The sequence below is a fragment of the Prenolepis imparis genome, unplaced genomic scaffold, assembly GCF_030444845.1.
Source record: "Prenolepis imparis isolate NDT839.2.m4 unplaced genomic scaffold, iyPreImpa1.0 SCAF_6, whole genome shotgun sequence".
NCBI lineage: Eukaryota > Metazoa > Arthropoda > Insecta > Hymenoptera > Formicidae > Prenolepis > Prenolepis imparis.
Window position 1 is genome coordinate 11,785,311 of NW_028141164.1, and position 22,585 is coordinate 11,807,895.

A 22,585-nucleotide genomic window follows, 5' to 3' on the forward strand; every position below is an offset into this window, starting at 1 on the left:
GCTGCCACGAAAAACGCGGTTTTTTATGTTTTGATTCACGAAAATTAAAATAATATATCAAACGCTAATTGATTAATATTCGACAGGAGAAAACGAGGGAGATGCATTAATAATAAAATGCAGTTCCACTCCGAAGGCGGACTAGAGCTGCTGTCGAGGTTCAGGGAGAGACGTCGCTCGGTTAACCTCGACGAGACTCTGTTCCCTGGTGACATCGGCGACCGGAACGTCGTCGAGATCGTCGGAGCCTCGTCCACGGGGAAGACCCTGCTGTTATGTCAATTTATAGCGAGGTGCATTTTGCCCGCGAGGTACAAAGGGATCAAGATTGACGGATGCGACTCCTGTGCGATCCTGATCGACACCTTCGGTCACGTCCAGATGAGTAAGCTGGTTGAACTGATGACCATTATTACACGAACCGCCTGTCGGACAGCCGGGATGCAACTACCGGTCGAGACGGTGGACCTGGTTGTGAGAAAGTCCCTGGAGAACCTGACGGTGATCAAGTGTTGCAACAACGATCAGCTGCAGCTGTCCCTTCACGCTCTGGAGGACGAGCTCCTCTGCAACGAGAGGGTCGCTCTGCTGGCTATAGATAATATACTGGCGTATTATTGGCAGACGAGACGGGAGAGAGGTATACTGAGTATGAATCAGTATGCGAGGAGCTTGGTGAGGCTCATTCGAGCTCGGATATCTAGGCTTTGCAATGTGACGGTTTACACGAGATGGGATAAGTCGGTATCTGAACACGAAGCGTCCGTAACTAGTCCAAGTGACTCTAAATGTAAGACTCTGTTGGAGGGAACGGGTTTGAATTACAGGCTGAAACTTTGTCAAAGTTCTGCGGGTCGCGAATTTATATGCCATGCACAATCTGCGGAAGATGTAAAGCAGATTCGTTATACAATTTCTGATTCTGGTATAAAGTGGATTCTTTGATGATATATCGGAAGTGAAATAATAATTTTTGATCAGTAATCGATCGATGAGAGAAGAAATTTGTCCACTATGTCTAATGGATTTAACAGTCTCGAACCTGCTATCGTTGTTTGACAATTTGGATTGAATGACGATATAATTTCTTTAGCTTCTCTTACTTCCTCCGGTGTGACACCTCCAATAATGTAAATGATGACCCAATCGTTGTCGCATGGATAGTGTTTCACTCTTCCCTTGGAAAATAAACTGTAAATATATACATGTATCAGACAAGCCTTCAAAATTTTTTTAGAAAAATTTAAAAAACGATTGCATAAGATATGGTATTACAATAAAAATGTATTATGCATTTCAACTTACTTGAATCCAGCTGAAAGCAAGGATGAAGATGATCTCTGGTGTAAATCAGGAATTTCATATCTGTCTGGATGGAATATGTCTGTCAGTAATTGTTGCAAGATTCCAACACGTCGGACAATCTCTTGAGAACTCGATTTGGACATCAAGGAACTGTAAAAGATATAAATTAATCATTCTCCCCATTATATTTTATAAATATAAAGTAAATATTGAAAAAAAAAATCAAAGACATCAATTATAGAAATTAAAAGCATTATATACATTTAATTTCACAGATTGTCCATTTAATTTCGTGAATAAATTAGAAATGCAATATAATTTCATACGTGTAATCATGTAGAAATGCACGTTGCTGTGCTATTTCATGTAAAACATTCATGATGCGTTTTGCTACTTTTGCAGACGTTTCCTTTATGGACTGATCATCAGTAACACCTAATTTAGATACATTATTAGAACAATATTATTACAAATACCTTTATTATTATTTTTACTTTATATGTATCTTAATATGATTAGATATTATCAATTTAATTAGATGCAATCTATATTTTTGTACAACAAATTTAATATAATTTAATATATTATAGATATACAATCAGATATAATTTAATTTAATATTTTGGGTAAATCGTTATTTGTTTAATAAATTCTGAGACAATTTATTTGAATTAAATGTAGTTTGTATAAATTAAATCAAAATATTAAATTTATATAATTTGACTAAACACAATTTTTTTTTATATTATATAGATTTTTGTTTTGTGTTGTTGCAATGTTAAAATATTTTTCACGAACAATAGAATCCTTCAATATTCTTGACTGTTTAATTTGTTAATTTCTGTATTATATATAATATTTTACGAACCAAAGAGTAATAAAGTTTGTTGATACACTGACATCTTATTATTGACTGGATTCTCGTTTAATTTCGCGATATCTTCAAATATAGCATCGGCGATGGCGTCCTTCAGCTGCTGCTCTTGTTGAGGAGAAAATTGTATTTCCGTTCCAGCCAACGCATAAATATGTACCAAAAGTGCCAATATATTATCTGTATCCAGACCTCGTTTCTCGCGAGTTCGTATTATATTGCTGAACTGAAAGTATTTGAAAGATATAGCCGGAACGAAATAAGATATAAGTATGCGAAAAATGTGAGAAACTAAATTCGATAATTACTTGCCCAAGCACACTCGTAGAGTCACGACTTACAGCTATGTTTTGCAACACCAATTTCTCGAGACTAATCAATAGATCTAATTGGGAAGTTTTCTCCGACGTTAGGGCTTGTATAATTCCCAGCACCACCTAAATAAATAAAGTATAATATTCATCAAACATGTAATTTCCTCAATTTTGTGTATATGATAAAAAAAATTCTGTCATTGATATACATACTTGAAGTTTTTTGCTTGATTCCGTTATAGCATCAAGATTATCTGTGTCTTTGAATTTATTTACAAGTTTCTCTAGACTGTGCGCGGAAATCCTTGTTGCTAGTTTTGATTTTAGGTTTTCTTTTGTCGAAAATATGTCATTGAGCATTTTGTTCATAGCAATCAACACCTCTTTTTGCTTTTTCGTGATTAATGTATTCATCAGGTTTTTGTCGTTACTGGCCAAGCATCCTGGTACCTCGACAAGTTCCTTGAAAAATGCAAACTAATATTAAAGATAAAAACTTACAATTTTCACATAATAATGCTATTTCTACAATATTCTCCTACGATATTATTCATAATAATCAAACATGAAATATATGCCTTGTTAATTTTTTACGGATTAATGTACCTGTGAGCCACAAAATAGAGGAGACATGTTTATAGCAACGTCATTGCAGTGATGAGGTAAATGTGGTAAAGTACACAATATCCTGGCTAGCAACGATTCAGTATTATTACTAGTAGGAGTACAAAGGTCTAATGCTCTATCGACAAAGATTAAAGATACTCCTTTTCTCTTTGCACCAGGTAAATTCTAATGTACAGAATAAAATATATATTAAAATAAGATATTTAATATATCTTCTAATATATATAACTCATCTTTATCTTTTTTATTTAATTACGATTATTATAATTATGCTTTTATAACAAAATACTTACATTTCTACGATTAACAGCTGCCGGTAGCATTTCTAATTTTTCAGCGACACACTCACTGAATTTTCCCATTGAATAAATGTCTTCCTTCAAGTTCAAGTATGTAAACAAACTGTTAAATAAGCTGACAAGATGATCGACTATGCACTCTGAATTCTTTATTAACTCACTATTTAAAGGTGATAATAGATCACCAAAAGGCGGCGTCACGAATAAACCATCGTCTATTGGACTAATGAAAATTGGTCGAAATAATATCGTCACTGAACAGTCCTGTAAATCAATAACAATAAAGTCAACTTCATGTATAATAATATAATAATAAAATAATAATATAATTAATAATAATTAATAATATAATAAAAGTGAAATTAAATTTTCTAGACACAACTGGACATTAATACTATTAAATATGATATATACACATATGGAACAACTGCTTACTTGTGACTGTTGATTGGAACGCATCCAGCTTTTCACATCCCTCTTTAATTTGTTATAATCCACTCTATCCTCTAACGGGACCGTGTCCTCGTAACTCAGTACAGTTGGATGCGCAGCGGTGACAATTGTACAACAATCAAACGCATTCTTCTCCATTATCATCTTAACTGTACGTTGATAAAATGCTGGATCAGTGGAGGTTGAAATAATAACAGCCTTCTTGCAATTCTGCACTTTGACATACTGTAACAGGGCAGATTGCAATGAATTAATAATTCTACTAATGTAAGACAGATAATATCCTGCTTTCACATATACATACACGAAAATTGTACATGGCCAATTCGTAAACCGACGCTGCACCAGCGTCCCTAAGGAAGGAGTACGTCCTGCCTCCGGTGTACCAATGTAGACACTCCGTTGCTGCATGATCTACGTAGACAGCGGATTCACGTACAAGATTCGCGACATCGTGCCAAGTGTCAGCAAGAAAGTGCTCTAGATCACTGACGTTTTCCATTATTAATTATTCACAGGAACATGAAATTCTTCGTTCTTATCCTGAAAAAATGAACAACGAATATTATTTTAAAAAATAATAATTGAATTAAATCAAAATAAAATAGGTAATTATTCAGTTTAGCGGCCTCATCTCAAATATCAATAAATTTGCACTCATTCGACGCGTTTTTGCTTAAAATGAAAGAATCTGGCAGAAAAAAGCGTCGCTCTGCCCCGCAAAGCGAAATATTAACAGTTAAAGTTGACCACTTTTGGGTTAGGAAATCTGTCATACCGATGACATTTAGCTTTGATATTTACATTAGTTTTGAGGAAATATTTACAGATATATATATATATATATTTACAGATATATATATACTTACTAATTTTTATTTTAAATTTTAAATATTTTTTAAAGCACATATATATAAATAATATATAAAATATTTCTACATTGTCAGAGAGAAGATTGAAGCTTGAATTAAAACTTGAAGCTGAGCAAGGCAACAAATGAAGGCGAAGTAACTGAGAGAACTGTAGAGAAACGAAATCGCATTAAAATGATATCATCAATAGCAATATTTTCGCAATGATATAAAGAGTGCATGTATATACCTTCTTAAAACTTATATAATATATAATTATTAATTATATATATATATATATATATATATATATATATATATAATTATTAATTATATATATATATATATTATATAATTTATATATATATGTATAATATATATTTGTATACATATAATATATTATATAAAATATAAAATTTATTGATAAATATAAATATTCACGTCATTTTTAATTTAAGATTGTAAATTTTTCATTTAAAAGTATCATATATATTTTGCGAAGAGTCTATAGTGCAAGCAATATGTCTTTCTGATGTCTCAAAAATCATCGAAATTAATAGGGGAATATATTTTGCGAAGAGGTAGTAAATAGCAGTGCAGCAAAATATGTCCGAAAAATCGTCTAAGTTAATAGGAGAATATATTTTGCAAAGAGGTAGGTAATAGAAAAATATATTTTCGAAGAGGTTAGGTCGGCAGTGAAGATTGTTAAATTATCGACTTCGGTCGGTAATTAATCTCCCTTTATTACCGACATAACCTTTTCGAAAATATATTTTTCTATTACCTACCTCTTTGCAAAATATATTCTCCTATTAACTTAGACGATTTTTCGGACATATTTTGCTGCACTACTATCTACTACCTCTTCGCAAAATATATTCTCCTATTAACTCGGACGATTTTTCGGGCATATTAAAAGACATTATGATGATATTATCGATTGGCGCCAAAGTATACTTTCCTTCTTTATCTCGGAAATCCTGACAGCCAGTTTATATGTACAATACGAGAATTGGTTGTACTTTAATAAGTCAGCTTCAATCAAGTGTTAAAAGGATCCTGATAATTAAAATTCGTGCGTTAAAAAATATATTCCCCGATATATTTTCAAGACGTGATCTGTCTAGAGGAAATTAAACTTTAATCACCTTTGACGTCTTTGTTACTTCAATGGCTTTTACAGGACCCGACTTGCCGAAAACTCCGGCTCCTTTGAAAAGCATTCAACAATATTTAACGATCGCGGCGAAACACGATCAGCGAGACTGTGTCGTCAGTTATTGGTGTATGTATATAATAATATATCGTACATTTCTATTTTTTAGCTATGTGAAGATATATATATTTCACAATATCTCAAAATATTTTCAATATCTTTTAGTATATCTTTATTTATAAATTTATTTAGATATTTTTTATTGGAGATTTAACATTTCTTGCCTTCTCTCTTACTCTGATAAGCTAGAGAAACATTAAAATTTCTCTTGTCAAAACAGGTCGTCTTTATGCTCTTCAAACTGGATTAAAGCTATCTACAAAGACATCGGAGGAGACAAATTTCTTATTAAAGTTAATGGACTGGTTGGAGACAACAAAGAAGGAACTACATGATAATGAGGCTATTACTAATGATGTAGCTGCTCAAGCACACTTGGAAAATTGGGCCTTGAAGCTCTTCTTATATGCCGATAAGAACGATAGAGCTGCGAATTTTTCAAAGAATGTAGTGCAAAGCTTTTATACCGCTCAGATATTGTACGACGTGTTGACATTGTTTGGAGAACTGAGCGTAGAAGCAGCACAGAATCGAAAGTATGCGCAATGGAAAGCAGCTTATATTCACAACTGCTTAGTGAATGGGGAAACTCCAGTACCAGGGCCAATGAAAGAAGAGGGTGAAGAAAACGATTCTGTTGAGGCATCAAACACAGATGGTAAGGATTATTTATCCTCTTGTCAAGTTATTAGATATTAAGAAACATTTTTATGATTATTAGATGCCGATTTGAATGTAAATCCTGCAGCTGAAAGTCCCAAGGACAATACTCCGCAAAATTTTCCATCTATTCCTGCGAATCCACCAACTACAAGAACTCAGTCATTCGATCCAGAAGACAGTACTGCATATAAGACAGAAAGTAAGTTCTATAATGTATTTTAAAATTTATTTACAAAAATATTAATTTATGAAAACAAGAAAAGGAATAAATAAATAATTAAAAATACAGTATATTTGTGTATCTTCAAAGATACACAATGATTTGATAATTGATTGAAATAATTATTTCATTTTTTAACACAATGAAATTTTATAGGTGGTGCTAATCTGTCGGTAGAGCAAATTAGTAAGGCCCAAAAGTTTATGAAATGGGCGAGTAGCGCATTGGACTATGATGATGTATCTACTTCTGTAATGAATCTTCGGAAGGCTATACATCTTTTAACTACTGGCCAGGAACCGGCATAGAGGAAGGAAGAGCATATATAACTGCTTGCTTGCCATTAACAGCGTTAAACTTGTCGCTTGTTTCCTGTAATGGTCAGTAAAAAATATTTTACTAATATTGAGCAATTTTTATACATGTGCAACTTTTGAACAGATAATAGAAGGCGAAAATAGAGACAAGTTTACAATAACTAGTCAAATTGGCCTTGAATATACGTATGTGTTGCACTTATATAATTAAAACGGAAGTTGTTACAGATTACGTTTTTAGCTGTTGTTGTTCGAAATAAGATAGAATTGTAGTTTGATCATATTTATTAAAATTACTTGCCCCGAGAACTTTAATATGTTCTCTAATGAAAACTTCAACATCACAATATACTCTGTTCCTCAAATAATTTTTTAATAATATTTATCAATGTAGGGATTTTTCCAGAGAGAAAGTTGTTGTTAATTCGCTAATAAACTAAAGAAATTGAGAACATTTAAATAGTACAAGTCGGTTATCCTGAAAAAATAAAAATTGAAATTGTTAAAACAAATTTTATTACAAAAATTAACTGAAAATGTTTTGAAACAGCTTGATGATTTTTGAGGAACAGTATATATTTTTGCGAACTTTAGAATTTAATTTCCATAAATAAAATGGATTTATTATATTTCGTGTCGCGGGATGTGTCTATACTTAACGCATCTCTTGTACATAATATATTTTTTTATATATACTTAACGCCGGAGAAAAATAAATAAATAAAATATATACATACACATTCACGAATATTAATCTTTTCAATTTCCTTATTTTTATTAAACATTGCATAATATAAAAATGTGGTTATATCGAAAAGTTTTAACATTTAAATGACAATACACAATACTTTCTTGGTACAACATTTAAACGATGTAATTATATATATATATATATATATATATATATATATATATATATATATACGTACTTCATTGCGATTTTATATACAAACAAGAAAATTCCAACATTTAACATAATTATGCTTTGGACAGAAATATACCATATCAGTACCTTTTCAAAGTCCAAAGCAAATTAATATAATTTATAATAATAATTATTATATTTTTATAAAGAGAAGATGTCGATTTCATTCAAGTGCGTAAACATTCCACAAATTATTGCCAATATATTGAAAATATGATCGTGGGTATCGAATGGTGATTAAAGGAAAGTCTATCTATTAATTTCTCACTTTTAATTTTGGTTTTATTTATCAAATTGTCCGATCACACACTCCTTATTCGCACGTGAAGTTTTTAAGAAATAAATTAACATTTTGTGTTGTGTGTGTGTCTCGATTACTAAGAAACATTTTCTCTATATATCCATACACGCATCCTCGCACGAAATATATAAGGACACATTCATTCAAGTGGCAGTTAGTACCTCATACTTAAGCTAACGTCACCGAGAACCGGTCGCATCAATGTCGATTAGTGGCAAATTAAATTTTTTTTTCTCCATTTGTGTCATAACTAGTCTCGTACATATCATGGATTTCTTTATATTATACTTGTTTATATCGTTCTATATATGTATATAGAAGGGCTATATCTCTAGTTTAACTTTATTTTTGTAGCTATATATATATATTTTTAGTTGTTTATATTATATAGCTGCTTATATTACAGTATTGTTATATTGTGTAGCTATATATATGTGTGTATTTGTGTACGATAATTATTATGTTGTAATTATAAAAGAGATAAAAAGAGACGGAGAATTATTAATCAGAATAAGTTAATCACAAGCTTAAAATTAACATTGATAATTGATTATCTCTGTTGTTTTGCTTTTTTTTCGTATCATTGTCTTAACTGGTATAATATAAAGAGATAATTTCTTTAACCATGGCCAGCGATAATCGACATTGATGCAATAATGTCTTGTCTTAATAATGGATCAAATTGTTGCGGGATGAAACACTATCACATCGATTAGCGAAAACAACGTTCACCGATCTCTTATCGGACTGCGCGATTACTATTAATATTAACAATCGAATTTTGTATTACAGATTTAATTAATCACTAAATTAGTAGTTGTAGTGCATCGAGATAAATCCGTATTTATATCAAATAATTTACATCATGAGATAAGAAAGGTAATAAAGCTAAGAAATTATTTTTTTTTCCACAACTTCGCAATCAATTGCAAATCTTATCATTTAACGACGCCCGCCTTTTATTCTCTAAACCGTATTGCAATATAGTGCTCAAGGTAGACATAGAGTGCAACGAAGATTCATCTCACTATTCGCATTAAAAATGATCACCGTAAATCATTCGTTTCCCATCTCGCTTCCTCTTTCAAAAGCGTATACTCTTTTCTAATTTAACATATGATCCCAAATGATGTCGTTTCTTTTTCTTTCTAGATATTATATATAGATATAGTTTCTTGTCGAGTATCTCTCAAGTTTATACACATCAGAAAAGAGATTTAAAAAAAGAAAAGATATTGAACAAACGGTGTCTCTCGAGGTTTTTTAAAAAAGTTACATTTTTTTTTAATGAAAGAAAGAAAGACGTTTGAAGTAAATGAACACTAACTTTACGGTGTTTCATAGTGTTCCAGAAACGAAATCGTGAGACTCAAGTGAGTTAACGTGATAAACGACGCGTTCTTCAAATGTAATCCCGCTCAGTCTTGCTTCTTAGCTTTGTCATCGACGCCGTTTGCCGTCACCGATTGCGTATCCTCTCGTCTCAGCTGCCAGTCGATCACCAGTCGCCCCGTCAGCATAAAGAAGAATACCTGGAAAGGATCACATTCCGTTTTTTACGCAGTTCGTGTAAAAATCAAGCACGTGAAATTCAATCGAATTACTCACCAGTGCCGGGGCGATCCTCTCGAACTTATCGTTGACCATGTAATGGGAATACACAGCCATCAGCATCAGGAGAAGAAGCACTGTGTTCGATAAGTTCTTAACTTTGTCTGAAAAAAATTTATCACGATTAATTTCAAGTTTGTAAGATGTGAAACGTTTCTACAATAGAGTGAAAAAATGCACAGGGATGAAAATCTACGTGAATCTAAGTATCTTTGAAAAAATTCTAGGCATCTACAGTAAATTCAATGGTTCAAGTCAAGAATCGACGATATGAGAAAAAAAATAATCTAACGCAGGTCGTCTGCAAAGGGAGAGTATATTACGGTCGGAAGAAGTGGAGTAGTTAATTCTTTGCACCTACGACTTGGAATAATCGCCATGGCGAGGCCGCAGATGATCTCCAGCGAGCCAACGACTCTTCGGTACCACTTGCTGGGCACCTTGAAGTCGAGCGTCCCCGAGAGCGGGAACACTTTTGCGTATTTGACATATTCCTTTCTCTGCGAAACAAGAAAAGGAAATTAGTATTTTAAAATATCGATAAAGATACATTTAAAAAATAAAAAATAAATCGCTTGTATATCAAGATAATTGTATATGAGAGTAATCCAATTTAATATCGCGTTATTTTATGTCAAAAGCTCAAATAATTTTTCCTTTAAGAAAATCGAAACATGAACTATGTTTTAGAAACGTAAATAAGTGACAAATCGTATTTTTTAGGTAACTTTAGATGAATTTTTAACAAATTTAGATTGTCATCTCTCTCTCTATTTTCTTATCAAGATTAAATGTTAAAAATTTTAGATATAAAAATATAAAATACAATATATACATATATATAAATCTCGTTAAGAAGAAAATTATTCAAATAAAATATCTAATTGTGTGTCTAATCACTGTATGCAATATATTTATTTAAATTTAATATCATGTGTAATGGCAAAATAATCGAGCCCGTCTTGGCAGTCTCAGACAATTCAACGAGGATGTAGAGAAAATGCGACTTGTTCTAATACGCGAAGTATATAAATATCATTCGCCAGCAAGTCAGCAAGCTTATTGGCGTTTGACCAAACAATCTGTACGAGTATTTACTTTAATATCATTTTCGTTGGGTAATGTCGGAGTTCCGAAATAGCGGAATGATACACCGAACGATTCGCCTTTTATATGTATATATTAAGAGAGAGAGAAGATACTTTACATTACTTTACTTTATTTTTTAAAAACTGTTACGAAAAGAAGATAAAATATTATAAGTTTTTTAACAATAATTAGACATTATGTTTATCACACACAGATATATATAATATAATATATATATATATATAATTTATCAGTTATTTAAATATTTCGCGAGATAAAAGAGCGCTGTCTTTAATCACAATGTATCCTAGTACTTGTATATATTCTAGTATGCTCTCGATATTATATATATCGTTATTGAGCGTGTGTATATTTTTACATCGTCTATATAAAACGAGCTACGCGATATGGCATGCGCCTTATAATCGGTGAGATTTCAGAAATTATATTTTTTCCGATAGCCTTGAGGCCCTCTCATTGCAACTGTCATAGTCAGCTGATGTCACAATCAAGTATTTGGCATCGCATTAGCTCATTTAATCGAAGATCGTAATTTTCTCTCATTTCATTTTTAAAATTAATTTAAAATTAATTTAATTAGCGTCTCTTCTTTGAGTTTATCACAATTACATCAACTGTCTTAGAAAAATGCATTGGTAAAATAATTATCAATGGAATGTGTGATAAGACAAATGTGTAAAATAATTTAGAATGCAATAAGTTGGATGTGCCAATTTGTAAAGTGTCAATTATAATTTTAGCAGTCATTTTAATCGTGTTTTTCTAAAGAGTGCCAAGATATTAAATAAAATGTAACTAATTAATTTAATCTCGATTATATATATATATATGCTAATTATCGATACAGTTTCTGAAATCCTTATTGAGACTTGTTTAAAATTTTTTTGTACACGGCAAAATTTATTTTTAAAACAACACAAATTCTATTAGTCCATTCAAATTAATTTTTTTATGTATATAAATAATAACTATTGTTTCTAATATCTTCAAATTTTACAAACTTTCTTAATTTTGTTTTTATACATAATATACATATTTATATAATAGAGAAGAAGAATACATTGAAAATCTTAAGAGACATCTGTTTAAATTTAAACATAAATGTATGCAGGGAGAGATTAAGATTGAGAAATTTAAAAGCATCGCGCATGCGTGTGTTTCCTATTAATATCATCTAATTAAAATACATTCTCGCTAAATTGAAATATAAAGAAGCATTTTAACTCTCTCTCTCTCTTACTTTCAAAAAAACATATTAATTAAAATAAATTAATATACTTCGCAAGACAAAATTCTCTCGTAGGATAGGAGATAAATGACACGTTCCTTGAATTTACAAAGGGTCAGAGAATAATTTGCCACTTAAAATTACACATTTACATGAGAAATTATTATAAAAATCTATTATATAAAAGATTAGTGATCTTCTCTCTCCCTCAAACTTCACATTCATCATTCGTCGGATTTTTTATCTTCGCGCACACTTGAGTTGAAACACGCGGAAACGGACATCGTGGGAACGTGGATATCGCTCTCTCGAGTTGGCGAGGGGAAAACGCCGTTGCCATAAGCACGTTACATAATAAGCCAAGCCAGGCTCTCCGCATGACAGACGGGATGCAGATGTATGTACACACGCGTATATCCACTTTCGTACCAGACTCCGACGTCCCGCGAAATTACATAAGCGAAAATATATGTACACAAGTGACAAATGGCGTCCAGTCTGTCAATTCGATATAATCACAAATAGTCTCTTTTTTTCTCACTGTTTGTGTAATTATTTTTTATCTTTTTTCCCACTATTTATATAAAATTATTATATCTTTTTCCCCACTATTTATACAATTATTTTTTTTTCTTTCGTTCTATTTATATAATTATTATAATATTATATAATTATTTAATTATTTATATAATTATTTATTTATATAATTATATAATTATTTATATAATTATTATAATAACTATTTATATAATTATTTTAATTATCTAATTGTTAATAATTAATTAATCGAACGTTACATTCGAGCGATTTGACAATCAACAGATCATCAAATGAACATTTACTTATACACATATTAATGATCGATTGATAGATTCTGACATCTGTCAAATTCGCTATCACTTTAATTGATTAAATCATTAACTTAGCATCCATAAAACAGTGATTGTTTTCAACAATTATTTATCATCTATCAATTTCAATTTTGTTAAAATGTATCCTATCATTCGATTAATTAACTGTCAAATTTTAACGAGTCGCGGCGACCTTCATCAATCTCTCGCTTTATCGGGGACCCGTCAATCAATTTCGCTGGCTCGAATTACAATGATACACCGGATAGGAGCGGTTTGACGACAAACGATGCATTTTTTATTGATTTCTGAAGTCAATAAAACAACATAGCCACTACTCATTCCCCAGCGCGCCTTATTAAAGCGAGCGAGCGAGGGACTCGAGGACTTACCAAGTCCTTATGAAGGTCCTTGCTGATGTGCGACGTCAGCTTCATGGTGCCGACGAAGACGAAGAATATCCCCAGCAGCACCGAGAGCGACTTGAGCACTATAGAGCCCATCTTGACGGGGCCCGATAAAGCCCTTGTGGACGCGAGTACGAGCCGCCGATCGATTACCGGAAGCGTCCCGTGATTAAGCACGGAGCTCGCACCTCGTCGTCGAGGCGGAGGGAGACCGAGCAAGAGAGAGAGGGGGAGAGAGAGAGATATGGTACAGTCTAGGAGCACATGCCCGCGAGAAATGAAGCTCGTTCCTCCGGAGTGTGTTAGAAGGCAAAGGCGACGGTGACGACGACGACGACGGCGGCGACATCCATGGCGCGGGTCGTCTCGACGTCCTCTGACGCCGCGGACGCCCCCTCTCCTCCTGCCTGGTGTCGATGACGTCAGCGGCCGACGCGCGCCGGCTATTTTCTGATCGATATACGGAGCAGCCGCTTCTCATCCCCTCGCTAATCGATATAGGAGATGCTCTCTCCTCCTCCTCTTCTTCTTCTTCTTCTTCTGGTTTACAACGGCTCGGTGAACCTCGAGAAGGGGACGACTCGAGTTACGCTGGATTGGAAATCTCTCTCCCTCTTCTCCTCTATCCCTGATGTGGAGGGGAAGTCGAACTTTCGAACAAAGGACATTTTTTGCGGCCCATCTTATTCAAATCGCATCGATCTTCATCCGGATCTCGAGACATGAAGAGATTAAAGCTAGAAGATTAAAAATAGAAACTATGGTGAAAAATTGTCCCCTCCCTCTCGCGATCTCTAGACTTATATTCTTATGTACGTACAAAGTTTTTATTGATACCTTGTATATATAAAGATAGAGAAGTCTTACAATTATTTACATGACGCCTTGACGAAGGCGCGCGACGCTTTGCAGGCTCGCGGCTTCAAGAAGGGCTCGTTGCTATTAGAATTACTGCTAACGACAGAGGACGACGTTTTGTTCGTGTTCATCAGGACAGTCATCGACGCGTTGCTGTCGCTCAACGTCACGGCTCTTCGTCGGCGCGCAATCACCATCCCTTTGCTCGGTTGGTTCTTCTTAGTTTTCACCGTATTGGAAGACGTCGTCCTCTTCATGCCGGTCGTCGATGAAACCTCGACCTTCTCTTCCGCCTTCGTCTCCTTCAACGTCGCTGCTTCTTCCAAGGTTTCGCAGCGTCCTGGACTCGCGGCTGACTCTTGGACAGCGTTGGCAGGAGGAGGAGCATCCTGGACGTAATTATGATCGCTGAGGCACGAATGGTTTATCTCGACGTTGCTCTTGCTTTCGACTGGCACTTGATTTTCGTTCTCGATATCACGAATAAGCACAGCCTCGACTTTTGCGGTGACCTTGGAACCTCTTGATTCTTCATCGTCAATTTTGCGAGCACTATTATCGCTATTATTCGCTTCTATGGTTGTAACAGGACTTTCAGAGGTAGTAGATTCGCTTACTTTGTCCTTGTTGACAGCGCTTTCGACATCAGGATCGTCTGTCCTTCCGACTTCAGTGTTGGAATCAGCCATTTCGATGATAGAGGTCTTCGATTCTTCATCCACGCGGCTTTTAACGACATTACTATCGCACACCTGTTTAATCGGTCCAATAGTATCAGTAGTCGAATCCGTAGTCAAACTCTCATTACATTGAACCTCGCACACCTGTTCGATCGTTCCAACAATACAAACAGTTGAATCAATTAAATCCTCGTTAGATTGAGACTTGCATGTCTCTTCGACGTTGTTACACTTTCGCATCTCGTCGACTATCGCATTATTTTTGCCAGGGGAATTCGATTCCGCTGTCTCTTCAGGATCTTTCAAAGTTGTTTGCACAGAACAGGACGCTGCTTCGACTTCTTTTGTACTTATGACTGATTTATCTGATTGCTTTCCGGTAATTACATTGTTTTGAAGAGGAATTGATTTGTCATTTGTTGTAGATGCAATCGTGTCCTCGTTTTTATCTTCGATTTTTGTATCATTTTCAATCAACTTATAATCTTTGGAGATTTTCGCCGAATCCATCTTCTTCTCGGGACTATCTACAATTTCACCTTCTTCGAGATAATTCGAGTTCTCCGTCGAATTTATAGGTTTAATATTTGATTCGTTCTTTACCTTATCTTGATCCGTGGTCTTTTGGCACTTTTTAGCACCGTGATTCACTGTAGTATTTACAATTGTGCGACTAGAAGACGCCCGGAAATCTATTTCCGCCGCAGCTTTGTCCCTTTCATGCAAACCTTTGTTGTGCAAAACATTTGTCTCTTTTATTCTGCGACTCTCATACCTTTTACTCTTGTACGAACTAGTTCCTTCCTTGTCCTCGATGTCGCTCGATGTGTGTCTGGATTTATCCCAGGCCAGATCACCACGTTCTCTGCTCCTGTGTCTCGTTTTACTCTCACCTTCCACCACGTTCTCGTAGTCCCTCTTCAATCTGTAGTCTCTCTTTGTTCTGTACTGACTGTCGTATTTGTAATCATCGTATTTCCTGTTTCTATACGTCCTATTCGATCTTTCTCTCAAATGGTGGCCGCTCGAACTCTCGTAGTCACTCCTGCTTCTAGAATAACTCCTTCTCCGCGAATTATATCTGTAATCATCTTTCTTGTAGCCATTATTAGGCTCTTCCAGGTGATTCGACGTCGAAGCGATCCGAGAATTACTTCTCTCTTCCCTCCTCCAACCGTTTGTACAATCTCGATTGTATTTCGATGTGTCTTGATACTCCGAAGCGGCTCTACGTTTGTCGAGCGGAACCTCTTCCTCTTTAAGATGATGCGCGACGTCCAGTCGATCCTCGAACTTTGCAAGATTATCTTTCATCTCGTATTGCGCAAGATTGGCTTTCATCTCGTATTGCATAGTGCAATCGTAATCAGTCTCATCAGTCTTGCCTTTGCTATCGTCGATCTTCAAACGTTTATTCCCACGCGTACCGTCTTCTTCATTCATCCTCTTTCCCAAATTCTTTTTGTATGGATTTTCTGTAACGATAAGATTGCACAGCCTGAATTATATTTCTAAGAATAAAAATATCTATTTTTTGTTATTTTATCAATCTTAAGCATGTTTCATTATACAACTGTTCCACAAATTAATGCATCTTCTTTAAGGTACAAATATTGAGAATAATACAATTAAAAAGTGCAATATATCTTTTAATATTGAAGCATCGAGAGCTTCTTACATTACATAATTATGTATAGAGGTTGAAAATTGTTTTGTAAAATTTAATCTAATCTTATATAATACACATATATTACCTGAATCAGAGTGTTGTGGGATAGTATTAGATTCACCACCATTATTATTCATATTGGATTGAGATCCATTCTCTTTATCACTTTCTATGATATTTTCTTCAGGAATATCTTTTAAATTAGCTTCTATATCAAGCTTCAATGATGTTCTCTGCTTCATGTCTTCTTTTTCATCCTTCATAAGTCTTTTATGTAATCTCGCCGCAAATACTGTGGGCAGTGGGTCCTCATACTGTGGTTTTTTACTTTTATCTTCGTTGCGATGAAATTCAGTTTCATGCAATACAGTTTCATTCTCTTGTGAATGCACTAAGGGAGCACTTTCGTACTTTTCGACCATTGTATGCTGCTGATGTGATGATTTATGAGCAGAAAAATCCCGAGATTCACCCTTGTTATTTCTTCTGAAGGTTGTGTCATCCAATCTGTAATCGTTATGACGACATTAGAAAAAGATTTCGCAACATTATAATTTTTGTATTACAGCATTCATTATACCGCTTTCTGAGATCGCTTATCATCTTGTCCTTCCTTGCAATTTCAGACCTTGCAGTTTTCAATAAGGATGACAGATTTTTCTCAAGATTATCCTTGATCTTTTGAATATCTTCAAGTTTATTCTGAAGTGAACTAAGTTCTTTCTTTAATTCCTCGCAATTACAAAGCTGGTCCTTCACAGCAATTCATAAACATCAACTTATTATTTGATTTTATACTATATATACACTTAATAAAAATTATTTTTATAATCTAATATTATTTTAGGCATAAAATGATGCAAAAGATTTATGAGAATATCTGTCGCTTATAATTTGTTGAATCAAAGTTAGATTTTGCAAGAATTATAATAAACTGTATAGAATATATAGTATTACGATATAACTTCAGTATTATTTACTTCCAGAATTGTTATTCTTCAATATAAGAAAACAAGAAAATGAAGAATAGCGATTTCGAAAATAAATATAAATTTTAAAAATATGTATAACAATACTATGAAAAAAAAAAGCTAATTTAGATGGATATAAATGAGTGGAATAATGAAATTCCATATGCGTAATTGAAGAAAGCTATTCACTGGATTGACAATAAACAAAATATATATATAATAAAATAAACATGATTATATAGTAAAAACAAACATAGCTAGAATAGCAAAATAGAAATACAGCTTTATGGCGGGAAAAACATTACGTTGTAGGTTATATTCGTACAAGTATTTAAATTTCTTTAAATTTTAATCTTTTAATGCAAGTACCAACTAATATATATTTTGTATATATATTTTATAATATATATATATATATATATATATATATATAATATATATATAATATATATATATATATATATATATATGTAATATATATATATTACAAGGTAAACGTGCTAATCGAGATCAATTATCAATCATTATCGTAAACAATTCTCACATTTTTGTCCAGATTCAAATCGATAGCTGGTAAATCCGCATAAATATCAATATCATCCTCCATTTTATGCGATTTCTCATATCAAGACGATCATCCTGCCGAAATGAGATCACTTATTCCTTATACCGTCACGTGTATCCATACATATGCGTAGATATAAGACGGTTAACAGCTGATCGCAGCCTGATTGAAGCGTCTCCTCCTCGCGAAACACACTCGTCCTATCGCATTATCAAAACATTCTCGTCAATTTTCTCCTAATCTACTCCTAAATATTTTAAAGCCAAATCTTTCCATAGAATTTCTCTTTGTCTCCTTAAAGATTTTCCGATCATTACTATATACACTTTTCCTCCCACTCATGTTTCTCCACTTTACGTTTGCCACGTGACATATGTCAAAGAGGGAGGGGGAGAGAGAGAGAGAGAGAGAGAGAGAGAGAGAGAGAGAGAGAGAGAGAGAGAGAGAGAGAGAGAGAGAGAGAGAGAGAGTAGAATGAAAATGGGGGAGGGAATCGTGAAGGATTCAGAATAGAGGGGGACCTCATGGAGTCGGATTATTTTACAATCGTCCAGTTCAGAAATAGAGGAAGTCTACGGTGTTTTTTTGAATGCAAACGATTGTTTTTGTTGGAAGAGCGAATGTAAACAAGATCCTTAGCTGAATCAACGAGTGAAAATTACATTTTACAAGCGTCTATTCTCACGATACGTAGCATCAAAATATTTCTGTAAACGTTTTTCAAATATCAACAATAAATATGCACATAGTAATTTATTTTCTCATCCTTTTATAATAATAATAATTTTATAACACGATAATGTATGTAAACATCTATTTCAGAAACAGGTTTTTAATGAGATTGGCAAATATATAGCGAGAGAAAAGAAAGATGCAATCATGTTTTATAACAAAACGGTTATTCCATGATATTCAATCAGATTATCGCTATTAAAATGCCAGATAATTATAACAGCCAGATCGAATAACAAATGAGTTAAGAAAGAAAAAAAAAACAGGAATAAGTTTACAGTACATACTGTGGTTTAGATTCAAGTCGTCTTGATCACAGAAGCAAAGATGGAACCAATGGAATTTATCGCTGTGATGGAAAACACTCCTGATCATTTGGATGATTTCGGAACAGAGAATAACTGCATGCCCTTTGATCCTTTCAAACTGGAGGAGGAAAGACAAGAATTGACTGATGCACTGAAATATTGCATAGATCTATTGAAAGATGCGCAGATTATTATAGATTTGCAAAATAGTCGTAAAACCATCTCAAAGCGTTCCCAGCACATGGGTAAAGAAATCCAGCGTAGGATAATAGATATGCTGCACTCTATGGAGTTTGAGAATGACGAGGAAGTGGTCAAATGTAAAGAAGAGATGCTACCCTGTTCAGAAGACTTGTTCGGCACAAATAATGAGAAGGAACAAGAAAATTTTGACATTGAACTTGTTGAAAAGGTAATACAATAATATATAAATATTCAAGTATTTAATATAACTACATAGAGAGAGAAGAAATAAATAAATTCTATATATATATATATATATATATACTGAATTATCTTGCATAGTTCTAGTCTGTATTAAATGAAAAAAAGATGTACATATATAACAAAAACTCTCTTTAACTTAAACTAATGCAGAATTAATCTAGTAAATGAATAATTTAAGTATCACTAGCCTTATAATAGTGTATTGATTGATGTGCAGGATATGTCAACCCTCGACCAATCGTTCAAATCTGAAAATGAATACCAAAGCATAGATTATGTGTATGAAAATTCAATGAAGATTAAAAATACAAAAAAAAAAAAATCAGCAACATCAAAGAAGGTATGATTACATTTAGGGATTAAATTCATTGACAAAGTTTTTTCCAATTTTTCTGTATCATCAGAAATTTGATGCAATTTCAAAATAAATTTTGCTCAGGTGCAATTATTTTCTTATAAAGAAGTTGAAACAATTACTTAAATGATCAGATGTATAATAAAATCTATAATCACAGCAAAATATATATATATATATAAATCTGTATGTTTATATATTTTCGATCCACATGTATATATATTTTCGATTAAACCAAGTATAAAGAAAAATGTCAATAAGAATTATCAGTAAAATTTGTCAATGAGTTTAATGTATTAATATAAATTTTGCTAAATTATTTCAAAGAATTCTAATATTTTTATGGCATATATTATTATTGAACAAAAATATTTCTTTCAGAGATACGTCAATAAAACACTTCCTAGTATCGAAGATAGTATTAAAATTTTAGAACGGATTGATAATGGAGAGAAAATCATCAACTTAGCAAAGGAATACAAAATATCTAGATGGAGAATTAGACTTATAAAAAAATCTAAGGAATATTTTCTAAAACAAAAAAAATTGATGAACCAAGGAAAAATATACGAAAAGGACATTCGACTTGAGCAAGTTTTGTATACATGGTTTCTCCAAAAAAGAAGCATTGGGGATCCTGTGACAGATCTGATGCTAAAAAGGAAGGCATCGGAATTCAATGAATTATTTAAGGGTACTGGAAAATTTAAAGGCATTAATAGTTTTATGGACGAATTTAAAACAAGACACAATATTCTATGTTTGACAAATCACAAGGAGGCACTTTCTGCGGATCAGGATTTGAATAAACATTTTTATCAAGAATTTATAAAATATTACATGGATAATAAAATACCACTGGATAAGATTTATAACGCCGACGAAACTGGACTCAATTGGAAGACGCTGCCGAATAAAATTGTTAACGATGAACATCAATCATCTCCTAAAATGAATTTGGTTGAAAACAGAGTTACATTAATGATGTGCACGAATGCGACAGGAAGTCATAAACTGCCAGTGTTAATTATAGGAAAAGCAAATAATCCACATTATTTAAAAAACATAAAATCTCTGCCAGTCGTTTATATGAATCAGAAAAACGCCTGGATGGATGGGCAACTGATGTCAAGATGGTATCGAGAAGTTTTTCTACCAGAAATCGAACGTGTTCATGGATCGAATAATGAGAAATGTCTTCTTTTGCTCGATAATGCTCCTAGTCATCTATCAACAGAACGCTTAAACTTGATTAACGAACGATGTCGAGTGATCTTTCTACCGCCTAATGTGAGTTCCCTCGTTCAACCTATGAATCAAGGAATCATTGAAAAACTCAAAAAAATGTACAAGGAAAAATTTCTGAAGGTAATACTTACAGCAAGAAGCGCCAAAAGGCTGTTAAAGTTATTTGATATATTTAAATGCGTGTGTTTAATAAGTGAAGCGTGGAACGAAGTGACGGAAAGTAATATAAAGAATGGCTGGAAAAATATCTTCCCGTTTTGCTCCGATCCAGAGCCAGAATTTGACTCTCTATCATTTTTACGCATGGTGACTAAAATTCCTAAATATAGTAATATTACATTGGAAGAGATTAATTCATGGTTGCACAGTGATGAGAATGAACAAGGTTGGCAAGTATTAAACAATCGACAATTAGCTTTTCCCGAAGATAATAAATAATATCGATGATGAAGAAAATAAAGGAGCAAAAGATGATTGTACAAGTAGTCTGCAAGAAATGCAATCAATACATTTATATCTTAGTACTCTGAACTCAAACAAAATGCACATTTCAAGATAGGCGATATTTACGAAAATTTTGCGAACATATAGCGGATGAAATTCACTTCGAGATAGAAAAGATAAATAACAAATAAATAAACAAGATATGTAACATTTGTATATATATATATATATATATATACAAATTTGTATAATATATGTATATTTTTGCTTCCTCATAGAGGGAAGCTTTGTTTTTTAATATTGTAATAAAAATGTATTTTGTAATAATTAATCTATTCAATATTGTTTCATGAATTTACAGATATATGCATACCTATCTTCTATTTCATTCAATAGATTATGCACACAATGACATTCTCATTCGATACATGCGTGATTAAGTGACAAATATTTTATTTTATTGAATTTTATTTTAAGAAAGTTCAACTGAATTTAATATTGAAAATTTATAAAGCAATTTAATGTTAAGTTTAAAACGTTTGTGGAAATTTACATGAAATATAGTTCAGAACTTTTATTATCCAAAAGGAATACACAATCTTCTTTAAGTCGGTATACAGAAAATACATGTTTTACATTTGCGAATAGTATTAATAGTGAAAAACATTAGCCT

At 33.0% G+C, this 22,585-nt stretch overlaps 5 protein-coding genes and 1 long non-coding RNA gene across 8 annotated transcripts; 3 read left to right on the forward strand and 3 right to left on the reverse strand.

Annotated features, from left to right (window-relative positions):
* On the forward strand, positions 1–945 carry Xrcc2 (X-ray repair cross complementing 2). The gene has a single exon (XM_083040393.1). The coding sequence runs from the start codon at positions 118–120 to the stop codon at positions 943–945; it is 828 nt and encodes a 275-aa protein (XP_082896519.1). The 5' UTR covers positions 1–117.
* A 32-nt stretch (positions 946–977) lies between these two features.
* On the reverse strand, positions 978–4,895 carry LOC145937372 (sec1 family domain-containing protein 2). 2 transcript variants are annotated; one of them, XM_083040386.1, is made up of 11 exons: positions 4,742–4,895; positions 4,177–4,415; positions 3,855–4,097; positions 3,414–3,683; positions 3,100–3,285; positions 2,707–2,955; positions 2,488–2,616; positions 2,174–2,405; positions 1,632–1,740; positions 1,306–1,455; positions 978–1,191 (listed from the first exon to the last, which is right to left on the reverse strand). In XM_083040386.1, the coding sequence occupies exons 2-11, from the start codon at positions 4,372–4,374 to the stop codon at positions 978–980; spliced, it is 1,980 nt and encodes a 659-aa protein (XP_082896512.1). In that variant the 5' UTR covers positions 4,375–4,415; positions 4,742–4,895. The 2 variants fall into 2 exon arrangements, with proteins under 2 accessions (XP_082896512.1, XP_082896513.1); XM_083040387.1 differs by lacking the exon at positions 4,742–4,895 and having other exon boundaries at positions 3,855–4,021; positions 4,177–4,291.
* Positions 4,896–5,647: 752 nt separating this feature from the next.
* Positions 5,648–9,342, forward strand: Vta1 (vesicle trafficking 1). The gene is made up of 4 exons (XM_083040992.1): positions 5,648–6,011; positions 6,223–6,660; positions 6,724–6,864; positions 7,042–9,342. The coding sequence occupies exons 1-4, from the start codon at positions 5,897–5,899 to the stop codon at positions 7,191–7,193; spliced, it is 846 nt and encodes a 281-aa protein (XP_082897118.1). The 5' UTR covers positions 5,648–5,896; the 3' UTR covers positions 7,194–9,342.
* LOC145937711 (putative acetylcholine receptor chaperone) lies at positions 8,388–14,340 on the reverse strand. Its single transcript, XM_083040994.1, has 4 exons — positions 13,621–14,340; positions 10,401–10,539; positions 10,037–10,143; positions 8,388–9,960 (listed from the first exon to the last, which is right to left on the reverse strand). Exons 1-4 carry the CDS (start codon positions 13,729–13,731, stop codon positions 9,847–9,849), a joined length of 471 nt encoding a protein of 156 aa, XP_082897120.1. The 5' UTR covers positions 13,732–14,340; the 3' UTR covers positions 8,388–9,846.
* On the forward strand, positions 10,088–11,122 carry LOC145937713 (uncharacterized). Its single transcript, XR_014425611.1, has 2 exons — positions 10,088–10,177; positions 10,267–11,122. It is a non-coding gene; the product is annotated as an uncharacterized LOC145937713 (long non-coding RNA).
* Flash (FLICE-associated huge protein) lies at positions 14,233–19,528 on the reverse strand. 2 transcript variants are annotated; one of them, XM_083040991.1, is made up of 6 exons: positions 19,398–19,528; positions 18,358–18,578; positions 17,423–17,595; positions 16,928–17,349; positions 14,503–16,648; positions 14,233–14,372 (listed from the first exon to the last, which is right to left on the reverse strand). In XM_083040991.1, exons 2-5 carry the CDS (start codon positions 18,418–18,420, stop codon positions 14,505–14,507), a joined length of 2,802 nt encoding a protein of 933 aa, XP_082897117.1. In that variant the 5' UTR covers positions 18,421–18,578; positions 19,398–19,528; the 3' UTR covers positions 14,233–14,372; positions 14,503–14,504. The 2 variants fall into 2 exon arrangements, with proteins under 2 accessions (XP_082897117.1, XP_082897115.1); XM_083040989.1 differs by lacking the exon at positions 19,398–19,528 and having other exon boundaries at positions 18,358–18,832.
* Positions 19,529–22,585: the final 3,057 nt, after the last annotated feature.

Bases quoted from the DNA above. Each gene is read 5' to 3' on its own strand.
- Xrcc2 (XM_083040393.1), top strand. From the start codon at position 118: ATGCAGTTCCACTCCGAAGGCGGACTAGAGCTGCTGTCGAGGTTCAGG.
- LOC145937372 (XM_083040386.1), bottom strand. From the start codon at position 4,374: ATGGAAAACGTCAGTGATCTAGAGCACTTTCTTGCTGACACTTGGCAC. The intron at 1,456-1,631 runs GTATGAAATTAT...TATCTTTTACAG, and splicing joins GCATTTCTACATGATTACAC to TTCCTTGATGTCCAAATCGA. The intron at 1,192-1,305 runs GTAAGTTGAAAT...ATATATTTACAG, and splicing joins TTGCTTTCAGCTGGATTCAA to TTTATTTTCCAAGGGAAGAG.
- Vta1 (XM_083040992.1), top strand. From the start codon at position 5,897: ATGGCTTTTACAGGACCCGACTTGCCGAAAACTCCGGCTCCTTTGAAA. The intron at 6,661-6,723 runs GTAAGGATTATT...TATGATTATTAG, and splicing joins TGAGGCATCAAACACAGATG to ATGCCGATTTGAATGTAAAT. The intron at 6,865-7,041 runs GTAAGTTCTATA...GAAATTTTATAG, and splicing joins TACTGCATATAAGACAGAAA to GTGGTGCTAATCTGTCGGTA.
- LOC145937711 (XM_083040994.1), bottom strand. From the start codon at position 13,731: ATGGGCTCTATAGTGCTCAAGTCGCTCTCGGTGCTGCTGGGGATATTC. The intron at 10,540-13,620 runs GTAAGTCCTCGA...CTTGTTTCGCAG, and splicing joins AGGACCTTCATAAGGACTTG to AGAAAGGAATATGTCAAATA. The intron at 9,961-10,036 runs GTGAGTAATTCG...GATCCTTTCCAG, and splicing joins AGAGGATCGCCCCGGCACTG to GTATTCTTCTTTATGCTGAC.
- Flash (XM_083040991.1), bottom strand. From the start codon at position 18,420: ATGGAGGATGATATTGATATTTATGCGGATTTACCAGCTATCGATTTG. The intron at 17,596-18,357 runs GTGAGAATTGTT...ATTGCTGTGAAG, and splicing joins ATTTGAATCTGGACAAAAAT to GACCAGCTTTGTAATTGCGA. The intron at 16,649-16,927 runs GTAATATATGTG...TTATCGTTACAG, and splicing joins CCCACAACACTCTGATTCAG to AAAATCCATACAAAAAGAAT.